At 40.9% G+C, this 19,605-nt stretch overlaps 1 protein-coding gene across 1 annotated transcript in view; it reads right to left on the bottom strand.

Moving 5' to 3' along the window:
- Positions 1-2,086: 2,086 nt before the first annotated feature.
- ak9 (adenylate kinase 9) overlaps positions 2,087-19,605 on the bottom strand; it is a 34,696-nt gene continuing 17,177 nt past the window's right edge. The window contains exons 17-34 of the mRNA XM_053484055.1: positions 12,673-12,755; positions 12,390-12,590; positions 11,842-12,138; positions 11,607-11,728; positions 11,284-11,503; positions 11,048-11,110; positions 10,737-10,949; positions 10,414-10,632; positions 6,868-7,081; positions 6,542-6,740; positions 5,887-6,033; positions 5,506-5,723; positions 5,129-5,325; positions 4,865-5,034; positions 4,458-4,556; positions 4,243-4,345; positions 2,567-2,681; positions 2,087-2,415 (exon numbers count right to left, since the gene is read on the bottom strand). Coding sequence (XP_053340030.1) covers positions 2,192-2,415; positions 2,567-2,681; positions 4,243-4,345; positions 4,458-4,556; positions 4,865-5,034; positions 5,129-5,325; positions 5,506-5,723; positions 5,887-6,033; positions 6,542-6,740; positions 6,868-7,081; positions 10,414-10,632; positions 10,737-10,949; positions 11,048-11,110; positions 11,284-11,503; positions 11,607-11,728; positions 11,842-12,138; positions 12,390-12,590; positions 12,673-12,755 — 3,104 coding nt within the window. The 3' untranslated portion in view covers positions 2,087-2,191. The remainder of the gene's footprint in view (positions 2,416-2,566; positions 2,682-4,242; positions 4,346-4,457; positions 4,557-4,864; positions 5,035-5,128; positions 5,326-5,505; positions 5,724-5,886; positions 6,034-6,541; positions 6,741-6,867; positions 7,082-10,413; positions 10,633-10,736; positions 10,950-11,047; positions 11,111-11,283; positions 11,504-11,606; positions 11,729-11,841; positions 12,139-12,389; positions 12,591-12,672; positions 12,756-19,605) is intronic.

Below are 19,605 nucleotides of genomic sequence, written 5' to 3'. Positions count from 1 at the left end.
TTAGCAGGCAACACCAAACATTTGCTTTTTAATGAGGTGCTAAACCAGTCAAGCTCCAGTAACTGCACCGTGTACTTTGGCACACTCACATACCTCAAGCTTATTACAACTGAGGTGTAATTATTGTTATTATTGTTGATCAAAGCACAGGAAAAAAACATTTAAAAGATGCTTTTGAGGAAATGGTAAATGGAGTAAAACATTCTATCTAGTTAATCACCAACAGACCAACAGACTGTGGTTAATCATGATTAATCCCAATTTTAAAATGCTCAGATTTACTTGTATAATAAATCTGCAGTGTCGGAACAAGAAAATGCATGACAAACTGGCAACTTTGCACTATGCAGTTTTATCTTAAACATTAACATTTAACAAATGTTTAATTGAAATCTCACAAATAGTAAACTCCTTAAAACAATCATATTAAACAATCTTATCTGTCTGCTTCTATAGTGGTGACCATGTCCATCATCTTGTTTTCATCTTGGCTAGTGCATGCTTCTGCAAAATGTCTTTCTACCGTTTTAATACATTCAGTGTGAATGAGCGCATGTCACTGGTCATGAATGAGATGTGCTGTTACATCAAAGTGGTTATGGTTGCTTACTAATGTACAGTATAAAAAAGTAGCTTGTTTCAACTGCCTCACTTTTCAATTTTATAATGTATTTTTAAATGTAAGAAATTGAAAAGGCTACTATAGAAGTTCTCCTTGAAGGTAGCTGAAGTACACACTTTTTTTTATCCAAACTTCCATCTCAAAACTTTTTTATAATGAATCGTGCTTTTCAGCAAACCTGATTATCAAGCCATTATCACACAGCCGGGTAACTGTGCTGCGATTATGGAAATCCATTAGGGTCAAAATCAGTCATATGATTTGCGTAAAAAAGTTGCAAGTTGCATTAAAAAAAATAGTAATGTGTTAAAATTTATAGATTAATTACATGCGTCAATACATTAATATTGACGGCCCTAATAATAATAATAATAATAATAATAATAATAGTAATAAAGTTTTTAAGTAATATTTCAAAGCAGTCAAAAGCTAGGCACTTTGCTTTAAGTGAGCGCCTCTCTCATTCATCTGCATGCATAAAGATAATTGAGGGCATTATAATTAAAGGCCAGTTTGTTACCACTGGTGTAATGCCTAACCTGGTTGTTCCTCTCCTTCTAGGGCAAGATTGGCTGAGGGTTCTGCACAAAGAAGACCCGGAAAAGGAAACATTTGCTTGCTATCAGCAGCAATGAAGGAAATCCACCGATGGAAAAATAACGCTTAAGACCAAAATGAAGAACTGAATGAACTGTCTATTCATTGTCAGGACATCTTTAGAATCAGAATCAGAATGTGTTCTTCACTAAACTGGGGATCACACATCTTGTAGTTGGGAATAAATTACCCCCCAGTGACTATACTGCTGTATGAACCAAATTTTGGGATTTAATGCATATCTGCATGTACGTGCTGCCACGAGTGGATGACCTTTTAAAGCAGCTGGGAAAAGCCTGTTTTATCACCATGCTGGATCTGACAAAGGGGTACTGGTAAGTGGCACTCACAGCTGAAGCCGAGAACCACCTTCAGCATCGAGCAAGGCCACTGGCTGTATAGGATCTTCCCCTTCGAGGTCGATATGGTGCCCTAGCCACTTTGCAGCATCTCATGGACATCATGATCCACCATCATCAGCCCCACACCGTGGCATATCTTCATAATGTGATCATCCATTCATCAACCTGGGGTTGACTGAGGCACAGGGAACTACTTAAAGTTCCTACTTAAACCCCAGGAAAATAAGGCTGGAAATAATCTGCACCCACTCACATTCCACAACAAAGAAACAGGTACGTGCATTCAACTGAAAATGCAATCTTCTCTTTAATCAGATGTTAATGGATGTTAAAATTTTATTTGTGATTGAGAAGTACACAAAAGAAAGTGTTAACAGTGTGTTAACAATGACAGTACACAAGTGGTGAATATGTTAATTATTAATTTAAAAATAAAAATAAAAATTTGACTTCTGTCTTTATTATAGTTACTTTAGTTATTTAAATATAAAAAAAATGTTGCCATTTACTTTGCTCACAATAAACATGGTTTTATTCAGGCATTAAAGTGTAAAGTTTTGCATTAAATTGGAATGATCTTTTTCATTCTATATAAAGTTATGATGTCTGATTAATTCCCTCCAGGCTTCAGAGGTCCTGACACAGTTTTAGTGGAATCCTTCATGACAAAAAACCTGTGAAGCTTCTGGTTAAAATCTACAGGAAGTTCACAAGAAGGCTTGAAGTTCAGGGTGAAAGCAGAACTCAGGTAGGAGATGAGCTCACAGTCCTCCTCATACTGAACCAGCTTCTTCTTATACTTATTCTGAGTGTATGTTGATCTGCTGTTGTGTGCTATGTAGAAAATGGGGAAACCAGTTGATTCAGGAAGAGATCGAAATTTTTTTAAACGTAAAAGTGTACTCAAAAAAAACAACAAATAAAGACTTCATATTTGGCAAAGCATGAGTCAATTTTCTGTTTCCAGGGAAGATCAAATCATTACCTTTAAGATGTAGGGCCAGGTAGTGTACAGCAGATCTCCTAATGCTGAGGTACGGGAACTTTGGCTTGAGCTTGCCCAGCTCTGTCATGCCTTTAATGATGGCTTTGGCTACTCCCTTGGATGGAAAATGCAAATAATAAGGTAAATAAATGGAAATAATACTGATTTTATTCCAAGGCTCAAGGCTTGAATTAATTCCAGTCATCCAAGGTAAATGTATAAAAGAAAGTCTCTATTATAAACACAGATAAGCCTTGGATGAAATTTAAGATCTGATAAAAGATAGACAGGGAGCTTTTTGTTGTGGTGACAAAACCCCTTATACATTAGGAAGTTAAAATCAATAATTGACAAAAAAAAAATCAAGAATGCAAAAAACAATCTTACAGTACCAGCACAAGGTTGAGAAACTGCAATGCTCCAAGCCTAAAGAGTAGTTTAAATCAGTAAAGACTTTGATGGGGATGGAAGGAGATAAGAGTGATGTGATGTCTCAGGATCAAAACATAATGCAACATGAGTGTGTGATTCTGGCTAGGCACTTTGCTTCTGTGTGGAATTATGTGAGCTACACTTAGAAGTTATCTCCAGGTGTAGTTCGGGTGAGGATGCAAAATGGCCTTGACGCATGATGCATACACGCTTAAAGCATGGTACACACATGCTTCACAACCGGCAATACGAAAAGATGTTCTCATAGCGTTTTCACGCAGCATCGAGTGTAGCCTTTGAAAGGGAACTATCTGAATAACTGAGAGCAAAAGGTGAAGTGGGGCTGCTGTGTGTCTAACTCTATTCCAGTTCCAGCTGGTGTGCCTCAGGGGGGACTTCTTTCCCCTCCTCTTTTTGTCATGTATAAATAGTCTGGATTCATATTTGCCTACTTTGGTTATACTTGTGAAATATGCTGATGATCTAACAATCATGTTTAGTTTTTAATGGGATCTTTACCTCGACTTACTCAGAAGGTATTGAATTCTTTGTGCTGCTTAAAAGGCAGGAATTTCTTGTGATGTTTTAGTGCAAGTGTATTTGACTTTTACACGGACAGTTCTCGAGTATGCTAGTCCAGTATGGGGTGGTCTACCTAAAGGTCTCTCTGAAGGGTTGAAGAGGATCCAAAACTGAAGCCAGATAATAGGCATTCCGACTTCAACTCTTCCAGCACTGAGTGAGAAGTATGATGAAGCCACCACACATACTTTTTCTAAAATAAACAGGGATAGTTCATCACCGCTGCAATGTTTCCTGCCTATGCCTCCAACACATACTTATTCTCTCTGGCAGCACAAGACATCAGCCATACCCAGTTGTAAAACTAGATGTTATTAACTCTCCTTTATTCCTTGTGCTCTAAAACTGTTGTATAGATAACTTACATGTAGTTGATTAGGATGCCTTTTTGTATATTTGTATACTAATTTATTTCTTGTATATCAATTATTTTACTTGTTTTATATTAAGTAAATGATTGTCTTTGAAATATGTGTATATTTAAGTATGTGTTCTTTTCAGGGTTTTGGCCTGTCTTTTATTTTTTTATTTTAAATAAAATCGAATCAAATTTAAAGCATGGCTGAGACTCACACATCCCTAAACCTCACTCTTTTACACAGAAAATGGTATAAACCTTACTTTATAAAATAATGCCAGTGCCTCATTTATTTCCCTCGTACCTGTTCCAGATAACCCAGTATTGGGAAAGAGGTCAGGTGTACTGGGTCTCCCATTGGTGGAAGTTTATGAGGAAGTTTCTGATTGCAGTAAGTCTCAGGTGACCTGGGAATAGGTTTAATAAACCTTATTAGACAGTTACTCTAAAGTATTGCAGTTACACTAAGTAACAGAAACTGGGAGTTTTTTAAGGTTATTAACTAACATAATTACTTACCGTAGAAACTTGTGTTGTTTCCCCTCGGTCTCGAAAACGTAGATCTTCTCCTGGTATTCCACTGCAAAGTTCATGCTACCACGGACGAGTGCCTCATAACTTGACATAAAGAAAAACAGGCAAAATACAAGGTTTCATTCCGTCTGTACAGTCTTCAGATATCACTTTATATTTTTCCTAAAAATTCAGGATTTTATAAGATTACTCTGACTTGGTTAGGTTTGTTTTTGTGTGTTCATTATCAGCGATGATTTGTTAAGTGACTCATAAAGTATAAGCAGCAATAGTAAATATATATCGACTAACTGGTGTATATTTAGCATAAATTGTCTTTTAATGCACTTGGGCACAACATTCAGAATTCTAAATTATGTTTATAAAATGATTATTAAAAACAATGTCTGCACCTCTGCTGGCCTTCTAAGTATGTGACTGGACAGTATCCTTTTAGCTCCACCTGCTGAGGGAAGCGGCTCTTCACCTGGCCTGCACTCAGCTTACGGGGAAGAAGATGGGGAAGGGGCAACTTGTGAGGGCAAACTGGGGCCACAAACTGCTCTGGAGCCTCAAGAAACTTCTATTTTAAATAAAAAGGTAAAAAAAATTACAGTCTTATAGAATGCTATGTTATCAACATAAATACTGTATTTCAGTTTAGATCAGACACCCACCTCTAGATACTCCCTGGTGGCCATTTTGTAGTACTGCCTCCTGAACTCTGCGGCCAGCTCCAGGGAGTTGTGAAGGGAGCAGTCCACCAGGTGTTTCTGGAGAGCCAAGCTAACAGGACAGTAATGGCCAAACTCGCCCAGCCGAGACTCAAGTTCACGTGGAGTAACACCCAAATGCGCTATGCTGGCAGCTTGGCCTGAGAAACAATTCAGGGAGATAAAATAGCTTCCAATTAATATTTTTACTGTGCAGACTGAAATATAGTGAGGAAACTAATGATAAAACTTCATCTTACTGCTTTAATGTAAAAGGATTCAGAATGTGTGTGTGGATGTAGATAAGTAAAGAAAGAAGTTTATTAGTGCACATTTCTCACCTTTACAGATTCTATCTAGGTAGTTGTGGATGTGTCGCATACTTGTTCGGACTTCATCCAGAACTCGATGCAAAACCCACCAACTGCTTTTGTGTGCATCAACTGGAACCCAGTTTTGGTATTGCTGCTGGAAATGTTTCCTGAGGGCCTGCACTTCACGCCTAAAGCAGGAGATCCGGATGTCCAGGAACTGAGTGCTGTTCTGCATCGGGTATGGTCTGTAAAAGAAATGGGGTGACCGAGGTCATTTATTTTATGTATATTCATTTTAGTTAGAGTCAATTTAATTCAATGAAATAATGAATTGAAGTTAATTGATCTATCCTAGGTACACACAAATACACAGAATTAAACATGATATTTCTGACAATGGATTCAGACCTATTTGGTTTCATCTTATCTTTCATGCCCCTCCTCATCATTTCAACTTTATCCAGCTGCAGCTCGATCACTCGGACAGGAATAATGCGGCGAGCTGCCATCAAGTCTGCCTGTCTTTTAGTCATGGGAAATCCATCCAGCACATACCTGGGTTACAGATAAAAAACCAAGTGCCTCTTCAGTGTTAAATCTAACCCTCTTTTTACTCTAAAATAAATAGGAATGCTTTGCAGTTACAAGTGGACAAGAAGCATGTCTGAGTGCTTTTATACAGTCCGACTCTTCTACAATGACCTACTTAAAATTTCGCTACATATTAGCACTCTGTAGGTTTGTGTAAAGTTTTGGAATGAGTTGACGTCTGGCTCCAGTGTCTGGCACTATTTACTATTTTGTTTGTGTAGTGCTTTAAAAAATAGACATTGTCAAAAAAAAAACTTTATTTAAACTCTATGTAACTTTACAGCTTTACAAAAACAGTGCCTTGCTCAAGTGCCTAAACTGCAGTTTGGGATTTTTAATTTAAACACTTCTGGTCATTAGAAATATTAATGATTAAAAATATAACAAAACACAATCTGTGAGATTTAGAGATATTATCCTCCACATAGCTGGTTTCTCTAAAAACTACACCCAAGAGTATGTGGTTTATTACCCCCGTGAGCTGCAGATGGAGTTCAGCAAAACTGCCTCCAGACACTGAATGGCCAGTTCATCTGGAACAGTCAACCCCTTTCTTAAGTACTTTAGCACCTCAGTGGCGAGATCCATCTTGTCTTGGATGAGCACCGTCTGTATTACACCATCGATCGATAGGTGCGCCAGTCCATATTCACGAGCAAACATGCGAGCAACTAAACCCACAAATCATACAGAAATATTTTTTATGGTTTTATTTATTTGTGTTGTAAGCATGCTTTTAAAGTCTTATGCATCAGACCATGGTGATTTCTGCAAGTCTGTAAACCAATGCTCACTAACCTGTGGTTTTTCCAGATTTCGGGCTACCAATGATGGCAACTTTGATAGACAGGGACGGGCTGGGCTTGGGCTGACGGAGATACTTGATAGGGTTGATCATGAAGGCGTTGCGTGTCTCCTCAGAGACAAAGAAGTAAATGAAGTTGTGGAAAAGGACAGGGCAGCTAGGATTAAGGGAGTCCTGCATATGCTGGAGCAGATCACCTTCTGCATACTATAGATCCATTAACAAAAAAGGAATGAGAGGCATTGTTTTTAGGCATTTTGCACTTAGGTTTTGTTTTAGTGTAATACCTAAATTTATTTTCTGGAACCCATCCTTTACTGCTGCTTATGGTTTATTGCGGGGAAGAAAATAATATGCTGGAGCATGTTATTTTTAAATGCTATATTGTGACATTAAACACATCGAATACACGTCGAATCTAGGGGTTATTTTTGATCATGGCCTTAATTTTGACAAACAGATTAGTGCTGTGGTCCGGTCCAGTTTCTTTCAGTTAAGGCAACTGGCAAAACTTAAACCTGTTTTGTCCTTTAGGCTGTTCGAAATAGCCATCCACGCCTTCATCACCACTCGCATTGATTATTGTAATGCTTTGTATCTTGGGGTTTCTCAGACAGCATTACATCGGCTACAGCTGATCCAAAACTTTTAAGAGAACATATCTCTCCAGTTCTGGCTTCTCTTCATTGGCTCCATATGAAGAGTGGTACAGTACCGAATTAATTTTAAAATTCTCTTGGTCACGTTTAAATGTTTACATGGCCTTGCCCCGCCCTACCTCTCAGAACTGCTTCAGCCCTATGCCCCACCCCGGTCTCTCAGATCATCAGATAAACGTTTGCTGATGGTACCCAAGACCAAATGCAAGCTCAGGGGTGATCGGGCGTTCTCTGCGGCGGCTCCCAAATTATGGAATGATTTACCATTGACCATTCGTGAGGCCACATCATTGAGGGTGTTTAAGTCCCATCTTAAAACTCACATGTTTTCCCTGGCATTCAAACCAACACGACATGTTGATTTTACATATTGTTTTACAATTTATTACAAAAAATATTTTATTTTTGTATTTAATTTAATTTTTATTCATTTTATTATTATTATTATTATTATTATTATTATTATTCATTATTTTATTAGATTACAATGTTATTTTATTATTTATGTGAAGCACTTTGGGGCATTCATGTTGTTAAAGTGTGTTGAGTTGAGTTGAGTAAACTAAATATGACATGATTATTAAACTAGGACTCTTTATGAAGCAAAATGTACCAACAGGGTTTCTGAGCTTTTATACTTTATAATACCTTATTTGGGAAAAAAATTATAAAAGACAAAATAAAAATAATCTTTATATTGCTTATTTTTAATTTATGTTTTTTTTATAATTAAAAAAAATCTTTTTTTATTGCTCTCCTTCTTTAGCAAGTTGATGGTCTGAATACCACTGAACCCTTTCTTGGATGCTTATACCTAAGAACCTTGGATGTTTAAACAACTGTGACGTTGTGCACCTTTGATGCGCGTGCGCCTCATCAATCTGTTGTTGCGTCCTCACTCACTCCGTAGGCTCCCTATGTAGGTAAACCCCCCCACTCCCCCCCTCCCCAGTGTTGCGTGAAGGGGTGTGGCCGGCTGGTCGACAATTAATGTTAATAGATCTCGGGCTTTCTCTACGCTATAAAAGCAAGGCGCAGAGTTTAGTCCAGGGTCCGGTAACAACGCAAGGAGGCGTGCAGTAAAGCTATAAAGGAGTGTCATGCGAGTGGGATGATGTGTGTGCCCTAGAGACTTTTAAAGGCGAGAACGTAATGCCGCCCTTCGATCTCTATGACGACGACAGTGCAGAAAAGAACTGCTTGAGCTCCCGCTGAACCTTTACTCCCGCTCAGAGCCCGCCTTTGGATCCCTGCCGCAAAAGAGGAAAAGGCTGCAAAGTAGATCTTTTTCAGGGGAGATTTAAGTTAGTTTTACCTGCATGGGCTCTGAGTATGAGATGCAGCTTGGCATGGGTACTGGGCATGAGCTGGGAGGTGACTGAGGTGCTTCGGAGATCTGAGTCTGGAAGAGGGCTGAGTTTGGACGCAGCATCTTTGCATGAGCCAAGTATCCAGAAGCTTATTGAACAGAGAGTGAAAGTCCAAGCGAGCTGATTAAACTTCGTTGCAAGACAAAGATCAAGGGACAAACAGGGTTAAACAATGGAAATCCAAATATGGAAGCAAAAATCAAAGTCAGTGATTTAGCTATCGGCGTCCATTTAAGGCTGAGGATATCACCTGGTGGAGTCATAATCTGGACATGCTTGGCTGATCAGGCTGGCTCATGAGCAAAAAAAAAGCTCTGTCCACAATTCTGTTGGCATCCTCTTTGGCCTGACAAAGGTGTTTGAGTCTGGCTGTGAACCATTGCTTGTTATTGTTATATAAGCAGAAGGTTCTAGTTAGGACACATCACCACAAAAACTAATCTAAGATGGCAGTGTCGTGTCAGTTAGTTCATGCAGATTGTTAGTTGCTGCTTCAATCGGTGCAATCAAAACAATATTGTAGTTTCTGCTTTGCCTGACTGTCCCATCACTGTTTTGACAACAGGCTTTGCAGATTTTGCCTGTAGGTTAAAATAAAATTAACCAAGCAGTAATTAAAGCGCACCAAAGCTGCCTGTAGTACAGAGTGATATGCATCCTTAATAATGTTGTAGTGATAATCCAGTGTGTCATTTTCTCTGGTGAGACAATTAATATACTGTCTGTGTTTTGGTATATTGTGGGTTAGTTTTACTCTGTCTCTAAGGATTTTAAAAAGAGAATCCAGATCTTTTTGTTCTAAGCTGGATATTTGGTCTGCATATTTGGTATGCAGTGCATCACTCATGTTAGCCAGAGGTGGGATTCAAATACTGGCCAGAATTGAAGGAGGAAAACTTCTTTAACAACGAACATCTCTAATGAAACTTTTGCTTCCTTTGAGGTCTTTGCAGAAATGTGATGTTGCATTGTTGTTAAACAGATTCATCTCCCACACTGATACAGCCCCTTTAACTTTTTTTTTTCACGACGGCCGTTTGCAGTACAGTTACTAAAGAACAATCATTACAGTTGGACACAAAACAAAAAAAAAGCTTTGCACGCCCACACACACACATGGTCACAATGTTATAGTAAACAGTACACTTGCAGCACAGATGCTGACTATACAGTATGTGTGACGCATGGGAGATGATGACCCATAATCCCGAAGCATGAGACAGAGAGAAGAACCACTGGCTCAGTTGTGATCACATAATGTTCGGCAGACAAAGCAAATGCATACTACTTGTATTTAAAAACCTCATTTATTAAGTTAAGATTTATTATTTTTTTAATTGCTTGTCTTGCAAAACACTCACAATCCAAGGTTCCATTGCATATGATGTATAAGGCTATATTAGGCAACTCTACATTTGGTTATTCTTATCATCATCATTTTGTACTGACAACTCAAAAAAAAAAAGTTAATATGTATAAAGGATAAATTATAAAACAGTCTGTAACTAACCTTGACTGGATCCCAACAACCAAAGACACTGTAGAACTTGTAGTTGCTGTAAAGGAGTTTTTGAGCAGTGGCAAAGCTGATGGGATGACACCGTTGAAATAGCGCCTCCCTGTTCTCCAACAGGGGCTTGACTTGCTTTATGAGCTGGGTGTGCACAATGTGAGGCTTCCGGCCAGCACTGATGGTGAGGTAGGGAATCCGGTATTCAGTCAGAACATCCTGAAAGTAGGAGACGTTTTACATATGCCTTGCTCTACAACTGAGATTATTATCTCATTAGTTTCTTTTAATATCCATTTACTCATTTAACAGGCCAGGTTTACCATCATCATGGTGAGGTTGCTGTCATCCCTGTCAAACTGCTCACTGATCTCTGCTCTTATCCGATCCTCGGCACTGGACTCTGACTCTTCTTCCTCTCCATCCTCTTTCTCCTCCTGGGGAAACTCCTCTAGCAGCCTGTCTTCCAGCTCTTGCTCCCAGTTCAGCTGATCTTCATCTTGGTCATCTTCCTGCAAATCCTTTTTCTCATTTTCCTTGTCCAAAGAAGAAGAAAGAACAGCTAGATCATACTGATGTTATTTCTTAGTGCACTACAGTGTTAGCTATGAGGTGACTATGGTTATAGTCTTACTCTGGGTGACTTGGGTGCATATTCAGGCAAGAGTTCTGCTCTTCTTTGGGCAATGGCCTTCGCCTGGTTAACAAAATGGTTAACAGAATGCTAATGACTACCCTTAACCTTATGTTTCAAAATCTTTTTGTAAAACTTGCGCCATCATTCTCCAAAGATACCTTTTACTTAAAAATTCAGATTTTGCATTACCTGGTACAGAAATGTAATAAATCATTTTAATCCTTTTTCCTCACCCTAATTTTGCTGTGTAACTCTTTAAGTTCGACCACCTGCCCTCTCCTTCTTGTGCATCTCTCCTTCCATCTGTCAAGCCGTGGGGGAAGCAGACGCTTTACCACTTCTGACACCTCTACAGACATAACTAAGGTGTTATCTGGGTATAAGTGATGCTCCGCTAGGAAAGACAGATCCTCTGAATTCTGAGGAAAACCTTCAAGGATAAACCCTGTTGATCTAAAAAAACAAAACAATAAAAGGCAGTCTAAAAAAGTGAAATTGTAGAAAAACATTTTCTGTAGAAAAACTGAATTTAAACATTTCATGGATAACCCTTTACTTGTATGGCTCTTCATGCCAGAACTGCAGCAGAACCTTTTCTAAGATTTTGTATGGTAATGGTTGACCATCAGATAGATATGATTTTATGAATTCCTCTTCCTCTGTCAGTGCTGGAGTCTCCTACAGAACACATGTACAAAGACAAGGCAGGAGGTGTTTTTTTTCTCATGTTAAGCAAAATTTTGATTTTTTATTATTTATTAGATCAGCTCTGAAATCTTCTCCAAGTCTACCTCAGGGAGATCTTCATTATTAGACAGGATCTCCATTCGGCTCGGATCAACCTCTGGACCGACAGGTGGAGCTGTGGATTGGGTGTGCAACAAACTTTGCAGCTCACTGGATGGCTCTTCAGGTGGCTCTGCCTCATCAGCATAGGGTATGCGGGTCTGAGTCTTGGCCAAAATCAGCTCTTGAAGCCTTTCACGGAACTGGACATGAAAGAGACCCAGATGCTGTGCCAGCCACTGGCCATAAGTGGTTTTTCCTGAGCCACGCACCCCCAGCAGGAACATACGCAGGGCAGGAGGCTAGAAATTAAACAATTCATGAGTTGAAGGATGTTTCTGCCGTATATGCAGTAAGGTTTATGATAGAGGATTGAATTTCATATAGTAATGAAATTTCATATAGATTGTTATCAACGGTTTTAGTTTTTGTTAAATATTCACCACCTCATGCTGGAAGAAATTGTAGTACATTATACTAGTTCATTTAGTCACCAAAATTTTTTTTTAGCATTGATTGATATTTAAATCATTTATGGATTAACTTGTCTTACTTTAAGTAGCTGAGTAGTTGGGACAAAGAGCTCTGGTGTCTGCAGGAACTTATCCAGTGCTTTGCTGCTAGAAAAGTAGTAGATCTTCTCTCTGTATTTTGCAGCAATGTCATTTGTGCAGGGGACCAAAGTTCCCTCTTCCCTCAGCACAACTGGGCAGTACATGTTAGTATCCCCAAGCAACCGTTTATTGCTGCTTTCCTGGAGATGGATAAAAAATAGTTTGTAAGCGATGTTTTGAAAACACAACACAGATGAACCTTGGTTGAGGCTGTGGACCAACCTCTGCTTCATCATCATGCATATCCTCCTCCTCTTTATCCAGATCCATGCTGGACATTTCTTGGGCCTTGTACTTAAATGGTCCTAAATCACAGAACCAGAAATAAAATCAGTTATTTGAATAATAATTGTATAATTATATCTTAGTTATTTTGCCAAATTTAGTTTCAAGCAAGTAAACTTATAGGACGAGAGGCTTTTTACAAGTGGTGATACGTAGATGATAACAGCACTGGGGAATTTAACTATACAGTAGAATCTTGAATTGCGAGCATTTTGCAAGACAAGCAAAATAAATGTTAACTTGATAAACGAGCGAGATCTTGACATACGAGTAGTACACATGCGCTTTGATTATCAAGTGTCACATGATGACAACTGACCCAATGATCCTTCTCCCTTGGGCGCTGCGGGATTGTGGGTAATTATCTTCCATGCTAAGTCTCAGTGTGCATGCGTCTCTCAAATAGTCAACATCCATGCCCACGTGTACTGTTTATTATAACATTGTGACCGTGTGTGTGTGTGTGTGTGTGTGCGCGCGTAAAGAAAAAGCAAGTGTCATTAGAGAGATTCCTTGTTAAAGATCCAGTTTCCAGAGTCTCTGATTCTCGGATTTAAAGGCAAGTGAAACAGTTAGTGTGTGTGTGTGTGTGTGTGTGTGTGTGTGTGTGCGCGCGAGTATCTTTAGAGAGGTTCCTTGTTTCCTGACAGAGCAAAGTTTTTGTTAGTTTGTGTGTGTTTGTGCGCACACATGCATGCATGTTTCTGCACACACGCAAGCGTGTGTGTGAAAGTCTACACAGCCCCTCCCTCCTCCTCTTCACTCTCATCTTACTTCAGCTTCACACACACACACACATGCATAAACACACACACACAATACACTGACACCACTTACAACCTTGTAAGTCGTTCCGAACTGCCTTTGAACTGTCTGTGTTGTTTGGTCATGGCCAACATAAACAAACAAAGCTGCTAGCTTTTAACACAAGGCTGATTCCCAAATCGTAACTTCTGATCAAGGGCAATATGTGGTGTGTGGAAAAAGAAACCGTACACCCTATATAGCCATTAGCTTTCTATTTACAATTATTTGGAAATTAGGCTTGGAATCTGGATGTTAATAGAGGTGCTGTTCTAAATGGAAATATAGTGTAAATTTAAGTAAAGCAAAAATAACTGGATGAATTAAGAAATAAATATAATCTGTTGATAATAAGAGTTGTTTTGGGACTGTTGTAAAAAAGCAACATCACATTTATTGTGGTGCTGTTGTACTGAATATCAAAATGACATTAATATCTTCAGTACTTGGGCTACACCCTTATGCCTATGACTGCATCACAACTGACAACAGCACAACCTTGAGTGTGATATTGCTTAAGTATAGAATTGTTCCTCATTTTATAAAATAGTGTACAATTATAAACAAGCAATATCCGCATCACTGCACTTTATTTTAAGTTCACAGTGCATAGGCGGTGTGATTATTTTAATAGATTTATATGGTCCTTCGCTCTTACTTATATGTGCAAGTAAGATTTTTAAAAAAGAGATCACATTTCAGAAAAGTCATGACATGCAAAACCCATTTTGGTTTGTGTTGTATTGTTTTCCTTGCTTTAACCTGTACTCTAACTTAGAAACATGTCCCAAGGCACTAGCTACATGTGAGTCTTTTGTGTTTAAATGTGTGTGGAGCTGACTCGGGTTTGTGCAGTCTTGTGTGTGTCTCCACGTCGTGTAAGTCTCTCTTTGTTTCCCTCATCTCTCTGTGTTCCTGGCCTCCCTAGTCTCTCTTTGTCTCCCTAGTCTCTCCGTGTTCCTGGTCTCCCTAGTCTCTCTTTGTCTCCCTAGTCTCTCAGTGTTCCTGGTCTCCCTAGTTTCTCTTTGTCTCCCTAGTCTTTTTGTGTCATTGGTCAGCCTAGTCTCGTTGCCTCCCTAGTTTTCCAAAGGCTCTAGCCTCTGTGGCCCTAGCCTCCCTAGTTTCCTGTGTCTCTAGCCTGTGTCTCTAGCCTCTGTGGCTCACTAACCACTTTGTGTCTCTGGTTTCCCTGTGTCTTTGAGCTTGTTCGGGTCCCCTTTCGGCTCCATACTCAGCTTGTCTACAATGTCCTTGTGAGTTCGACTGTAAGCCTGTGTTTCGCCATAGGGCTTATCTTCTGTCTACAAGGTATTAGAGCCTGGGAGTACGTCTGTAAGCCTATGTTTCGCCATAGGGCTTATCTTATGTGTAACAGGTATTAGAGCCTGTGTGTTCGTTCTTAAGCCTGTGTTTTACCATATGGCTTAGAGAGCCTGTGTGTTAGTCCTTAAGCCTGTGTTTCGCCATAGGGCTTAGCTTCTGTGTAACAGGTATTAGAGCCTGTGTGTTCGTCTTTAAGAGTGTCTCACCATCAAGCAAATGTCCTACTGTATGTGTCTTGTCATAGTGCCGTCATAGTGATATCTAAAGCAGGTTAAGATGTGCAAGTGTTTTTGTTACATGTTTTCTGTTATTAAAAGACTTTTTTTGGTTAAAACACCCCTCTGCGCCTATGCCTGCTTTTTATGCCCACGGCAACATCAACAGCTATTACAACCCCACCGTGACATTTACAAGTATGTCTTACATGAACTTGCATAATTTATAACATAACCAAGTGGAAGCTTAGAGACAAAGAAATATAGTCAGATACATAAATATTCAGTGACACATGCTCCATATTTTTACCTCTGACCACCTTTATGATGGATTTAAAATAAAGCAGTTATGATGTGGCTGGAGTGTAAACTTTTAGGTTGAATTTCAGCTTTAAAGAGAATTTTTTAAAAATTGTGTTGGCCATTTAGAAATTAGTAATTTCCCTCCATGATCACAGTCTCAAATTTAATTGGATCGCTAAATTTTTTTAATAGCAGGTGTGTAAGTAGTGGCTTTTGGTTGTGAAACACACCTGTTTTGTCTTTCTACACTTCCTGAGTAGAAAAATTTACCATTCAGGAAACTCTTGCGGCAAAGCTTTCCTGTTAGGACGAGACGCTGTCCAGCCAACTCGGTATGGTGCTGCTTTTATTTCTTGCAGTATAGCTCATAATCTAAGAACAAGCCTAGATAATCGATAAATGTCCAGAGCCCAGGCCAGGAAGCAGACAAATACGTTAACCCAATCATCTACTAGCTGCATGTTTCACCATAAGACTGTCTGTTACACAAGCTAACTTAGAACAAGTTAACTCTAATTTAGAAAGATCCAGAAAATCACGCACTCACACATCCTCTATACCACTGTATTCTGTATTCAGGGTTGCGGGGACCTGGAGCCTATCCCAGGAGGCTTAGGGCACGAGGCAGGGTACAACCTGGACAGGGTGCCAATCCATCGCAGGGCACACCCACATACATACTCATACACTGTGGGCAATTTGGGAATGCCAATTAGCCTAACCTGCATATCTTTGGACTGTGGGAGGAAACCGGAGTACCCAGAGGAAACCCATTAAGCACGGGGAGAAATTCAGAGCACAATAAATACACAACCAACACCTCTGATCTGAAGCAAGGACAGCCAAATATTAGACCTCTCACATCTAAAGCATTTAGTGTTAATGAAACTATGTCGGCTCAGGACATTCTAATGTCTTTCCTCTCGGATACAGCTATATACATCAGCCTCGGCCAATTGGTAGAGGAGTAGGCGTCACAGTTTATACAGGTAATCCCCATCTTACGAACAAGTTCCATTCCGGGACCACATTTGTGTTTTAGATTTGTTTTTAGGTTTGACAAAGAGAGACATATATGCCTTTGACATGAATATAAAGCATTTTAAAGCATACAAATCCACTACACTAAATCTCTGTCCCCTTTCTCCACCCTAACATCATAAAGCCAAGCCAACAGTTAGGGAACTGTGCCTAAGGAAATTGATCTCACACATGTGAAATATAAAAGTGTTGTCCATGTGCCTTTAAATGGCAAGGGTAATCACAGGCACCATTTTGTCTCAGAGTGAATTTCCCCATAAGAAATAATGGAAACTCAAATGATTTGTTCCACTACCCAAAAATATTAATATAAAAATGATTTATATAAAATATAAAGTAAAAAATAAACAAAACCAATTAACCCGCACTTTGCTATCTTTGAAAACAATCTGGCTGCTGTGATGGAGGCAGGGTTATTGTGTAAGACGACTTTCACACACACACACACACACACACACACACACTCACACACACTCACACACACACACACACACACACACACACACACACACACACACAAACGGAATCAAGGCTGTTTGCCTAACTGGAATCTTACATTTTGTGTTACTTTAATAAGCAACCTATCCAATTACTCTTGCTTTTGCCACTTTTTGAGGATTTCGGAAATGTGACATTGCAATGTCGTTAAACAGATTCATGGGTGGAACTATGGGAGAGGTAGTAAAGGGTTTCAGTTGTGAGGTGTGGAATACTGGGTGGATCTGGAGCGCCGCAGGCAGCTAGAGCCGGTAGGTGACAGGGTTGATTCGGAGGGTGATGCGGTAAGGGCCGATGAACCTGGGTGAAAGTTTCCTTGATTCTGTGTGGAGATGTAGATATCTTGTTGACAGCCACACTTGGTCACCTACGTTGTACAATCGTCCCATCGAGGGCTGGAAACCGTGGCATACCTCAAATGGGCTTAAGTTGGTGGCGGATAAGATATGGAGATTGTGGGACAGCTCAATCCAGATGAGATTGCGGGCCCAGGAACGCTGGCGATCGGCGATGAAGCATCTCAGGTAGCGCTCCAGTTGTTGGTTGGTCCGCTCCGTCTTACAAGTGGAATTGATTAGACGGGAAAAGGCCTTCCAGAACCGGGCAGTAAACTGGGGGCCCCCTGTCCGAGACGATGTCTTTTGAGAACCCATGCAGGTGGACTGTGTGTTCTAATATCAGCTCGGCTGTGTTTTTGGCTGACGGGAGTCCGGTAAGGGCCACCGACTTTGGAGAACTGATCCGCGATGGTCATTATGGTGTTCTTTTCTTTCCGAGGCCGGCAGGCCCGTGATAAAGTCGACTGCAATGTGCGTCCAGGGCCGGCAGGGAATTCCAGTCGCTTCCTGTTTGGTGTTGGATGGTCCATGGAGGCCCCCAGAAGGCGCGTTTGACAAATTGGATGGTGCGCCAAGTACCAGGATGTCCGGAGATAGGAGAGGAGTGGCACCATTGTATAACTTTTGTTCTTACGGCAAGGGGCACGTAGAGTCTGCCGTTTTGGACTCCGTGGCCTGTGCCTGGCAAACCCTCGTCTCCAAATCCCAACGGAGGGGTGCAATGATTTTGCATGGTGGGAGGACAGGCGCAGGCTCCGCCCGGAGGACGTCTTCCTCATGTTGTCGTGAGAGGGCATAGCTTCTGGTCTGGAATTTCAGCTTCTGATGAGTGGAAGATGGTTTGGAAAATTTGTTGCAGGAGTGCGCTGTATTAGAATCTAAACGAAAAACCGCCATGGACCACTCAGCTGCCTGCCCGGATAGCAATGAGACGAGAAGGGCAATGCAGAACTCCGGTCTGTGGAGTATCTGGTGAAATTAAACTTAAACATAAGATCCAGTGCAGTTAGAAAGATACTACACTTTCCTTCTGTGCCATCCCATTTATCGCGGGTCCATGGCCACACCCAGGGATGTGGTGAAGTGCTCGAGAAAAGTGCACTTTTCCAACTTACAGTACAGTTGATGGGCGAGCAATCTCTTTAGGGCCGTTTTGACTGAATGTGTTCTTCGACTGTACGTGAGTATATGAGGATGTCATCTAGGTATACAAATGCCCACTGGCCTAACATGTCCCTAAGGACATTGATGAACGGTTGGAAGGCTGCAGGGGCATTGCAGAGTCCGAACGGATTGACCAGGTTTTCGTAGTGTCCTGTGGGGGTGATGAAGGCCATCTTCCACTCATCGCCCTCTCTGATACACACCAAGTTGTAGGCGCTCTAGAGGTCCAACTTTGTGAAAATGGTGGCACCAGAGAGGGGGCGCTTACGGCTGAGTTGGTAAGAGGCAGTGGGTGTCAGTTCTTAATGGTGATGTTGTTGAACCCCTGATAGTCAACACACGAGCGGCAGGGTCTGGGGGGCTGGCCTCAGACGAGAGGGCAGACGTTGGTCTATCCGAAGAGCCAGTTGGATCAGGCCCTCCAGCGTTGTGGGCAGCTCTCATCCGGCGAGCTCTTCTTTGATGCGGGAAGCCAGCCCCTCGTAGTAGGTCATCTGGAAGGCGGAGTCTCCCTGGTTGGTTTGAACTGCGAGGGTACAAAAGTCAGCTGTGTAGCGGCTTACGGACGACCCTCCCTGCCGCAGGTGGTAGAGTTTGGTGTCGGTCTCCACCTCATCGGCAGGATGTTCGAAAGTAAGCTTTAACTGGTGGGTAAATTTGTTGCAGGAGTGCGCTGTATTAGAATCTAAACGAAAAACCGCCATGGACCACTCAGCTGCCTGCCCGGATAGCAATGAGACGAGAAGGGCAATGCAGAACTCCGGTCTGTGGAGTATCTGGTGAAATTAAACTTAAACATGAGATCCAGTGCAGTTAGAAAGATACTACACTTCCCTTCTGTGCCATCCCATTTATCCGGTAAGGCTAAATAAACATGAGAGGAAGGGAAAGGTTGCGGCCCAGCAGCCGCTGCGACGGGCGGCAGACACAAAGGCAGGCAAGAGCATGAGTTTACACAAAAAAAAAACACACATTCTATTAACACACACACTCGGTCAGGTAGATTAACCCAGAAATAGTGAGTACTCGCGATTCGGCATGTAAACGTCGGAACCAGCATGGGCAACTTAATGACTGAACGATGTGAAGCGCCATCTTGTCTCCTTTTATGCTTCCTGTGTCGTGACTGTACTAATTCCGGGTCCTAGTGCCGGTCGCGGAGCGAGTGTGCATGACAGTCTCAG

The sequence above is a fragment of the Clarias gariepinus genome, chromosome 23 (assembly GCF_024256425.1).
Source record: "Clarias gariepinus isolate MV-2021 ecotype Netherlands chromosome 23, CGAR_prim_01v2, whole genome shotgun sequence".
In the NCBI taxonomy this organism is placed as follows: Eukaryota; Metazoa; Chordata; class Actinopteri; order Siluriformes; family Clariidae; genus Clarias; species Clarias gariepinus.
Note: the sequence above shows the minus strand (reverse complement) of the source record. Positions and strands in the feature narration are given on the sequence as shown.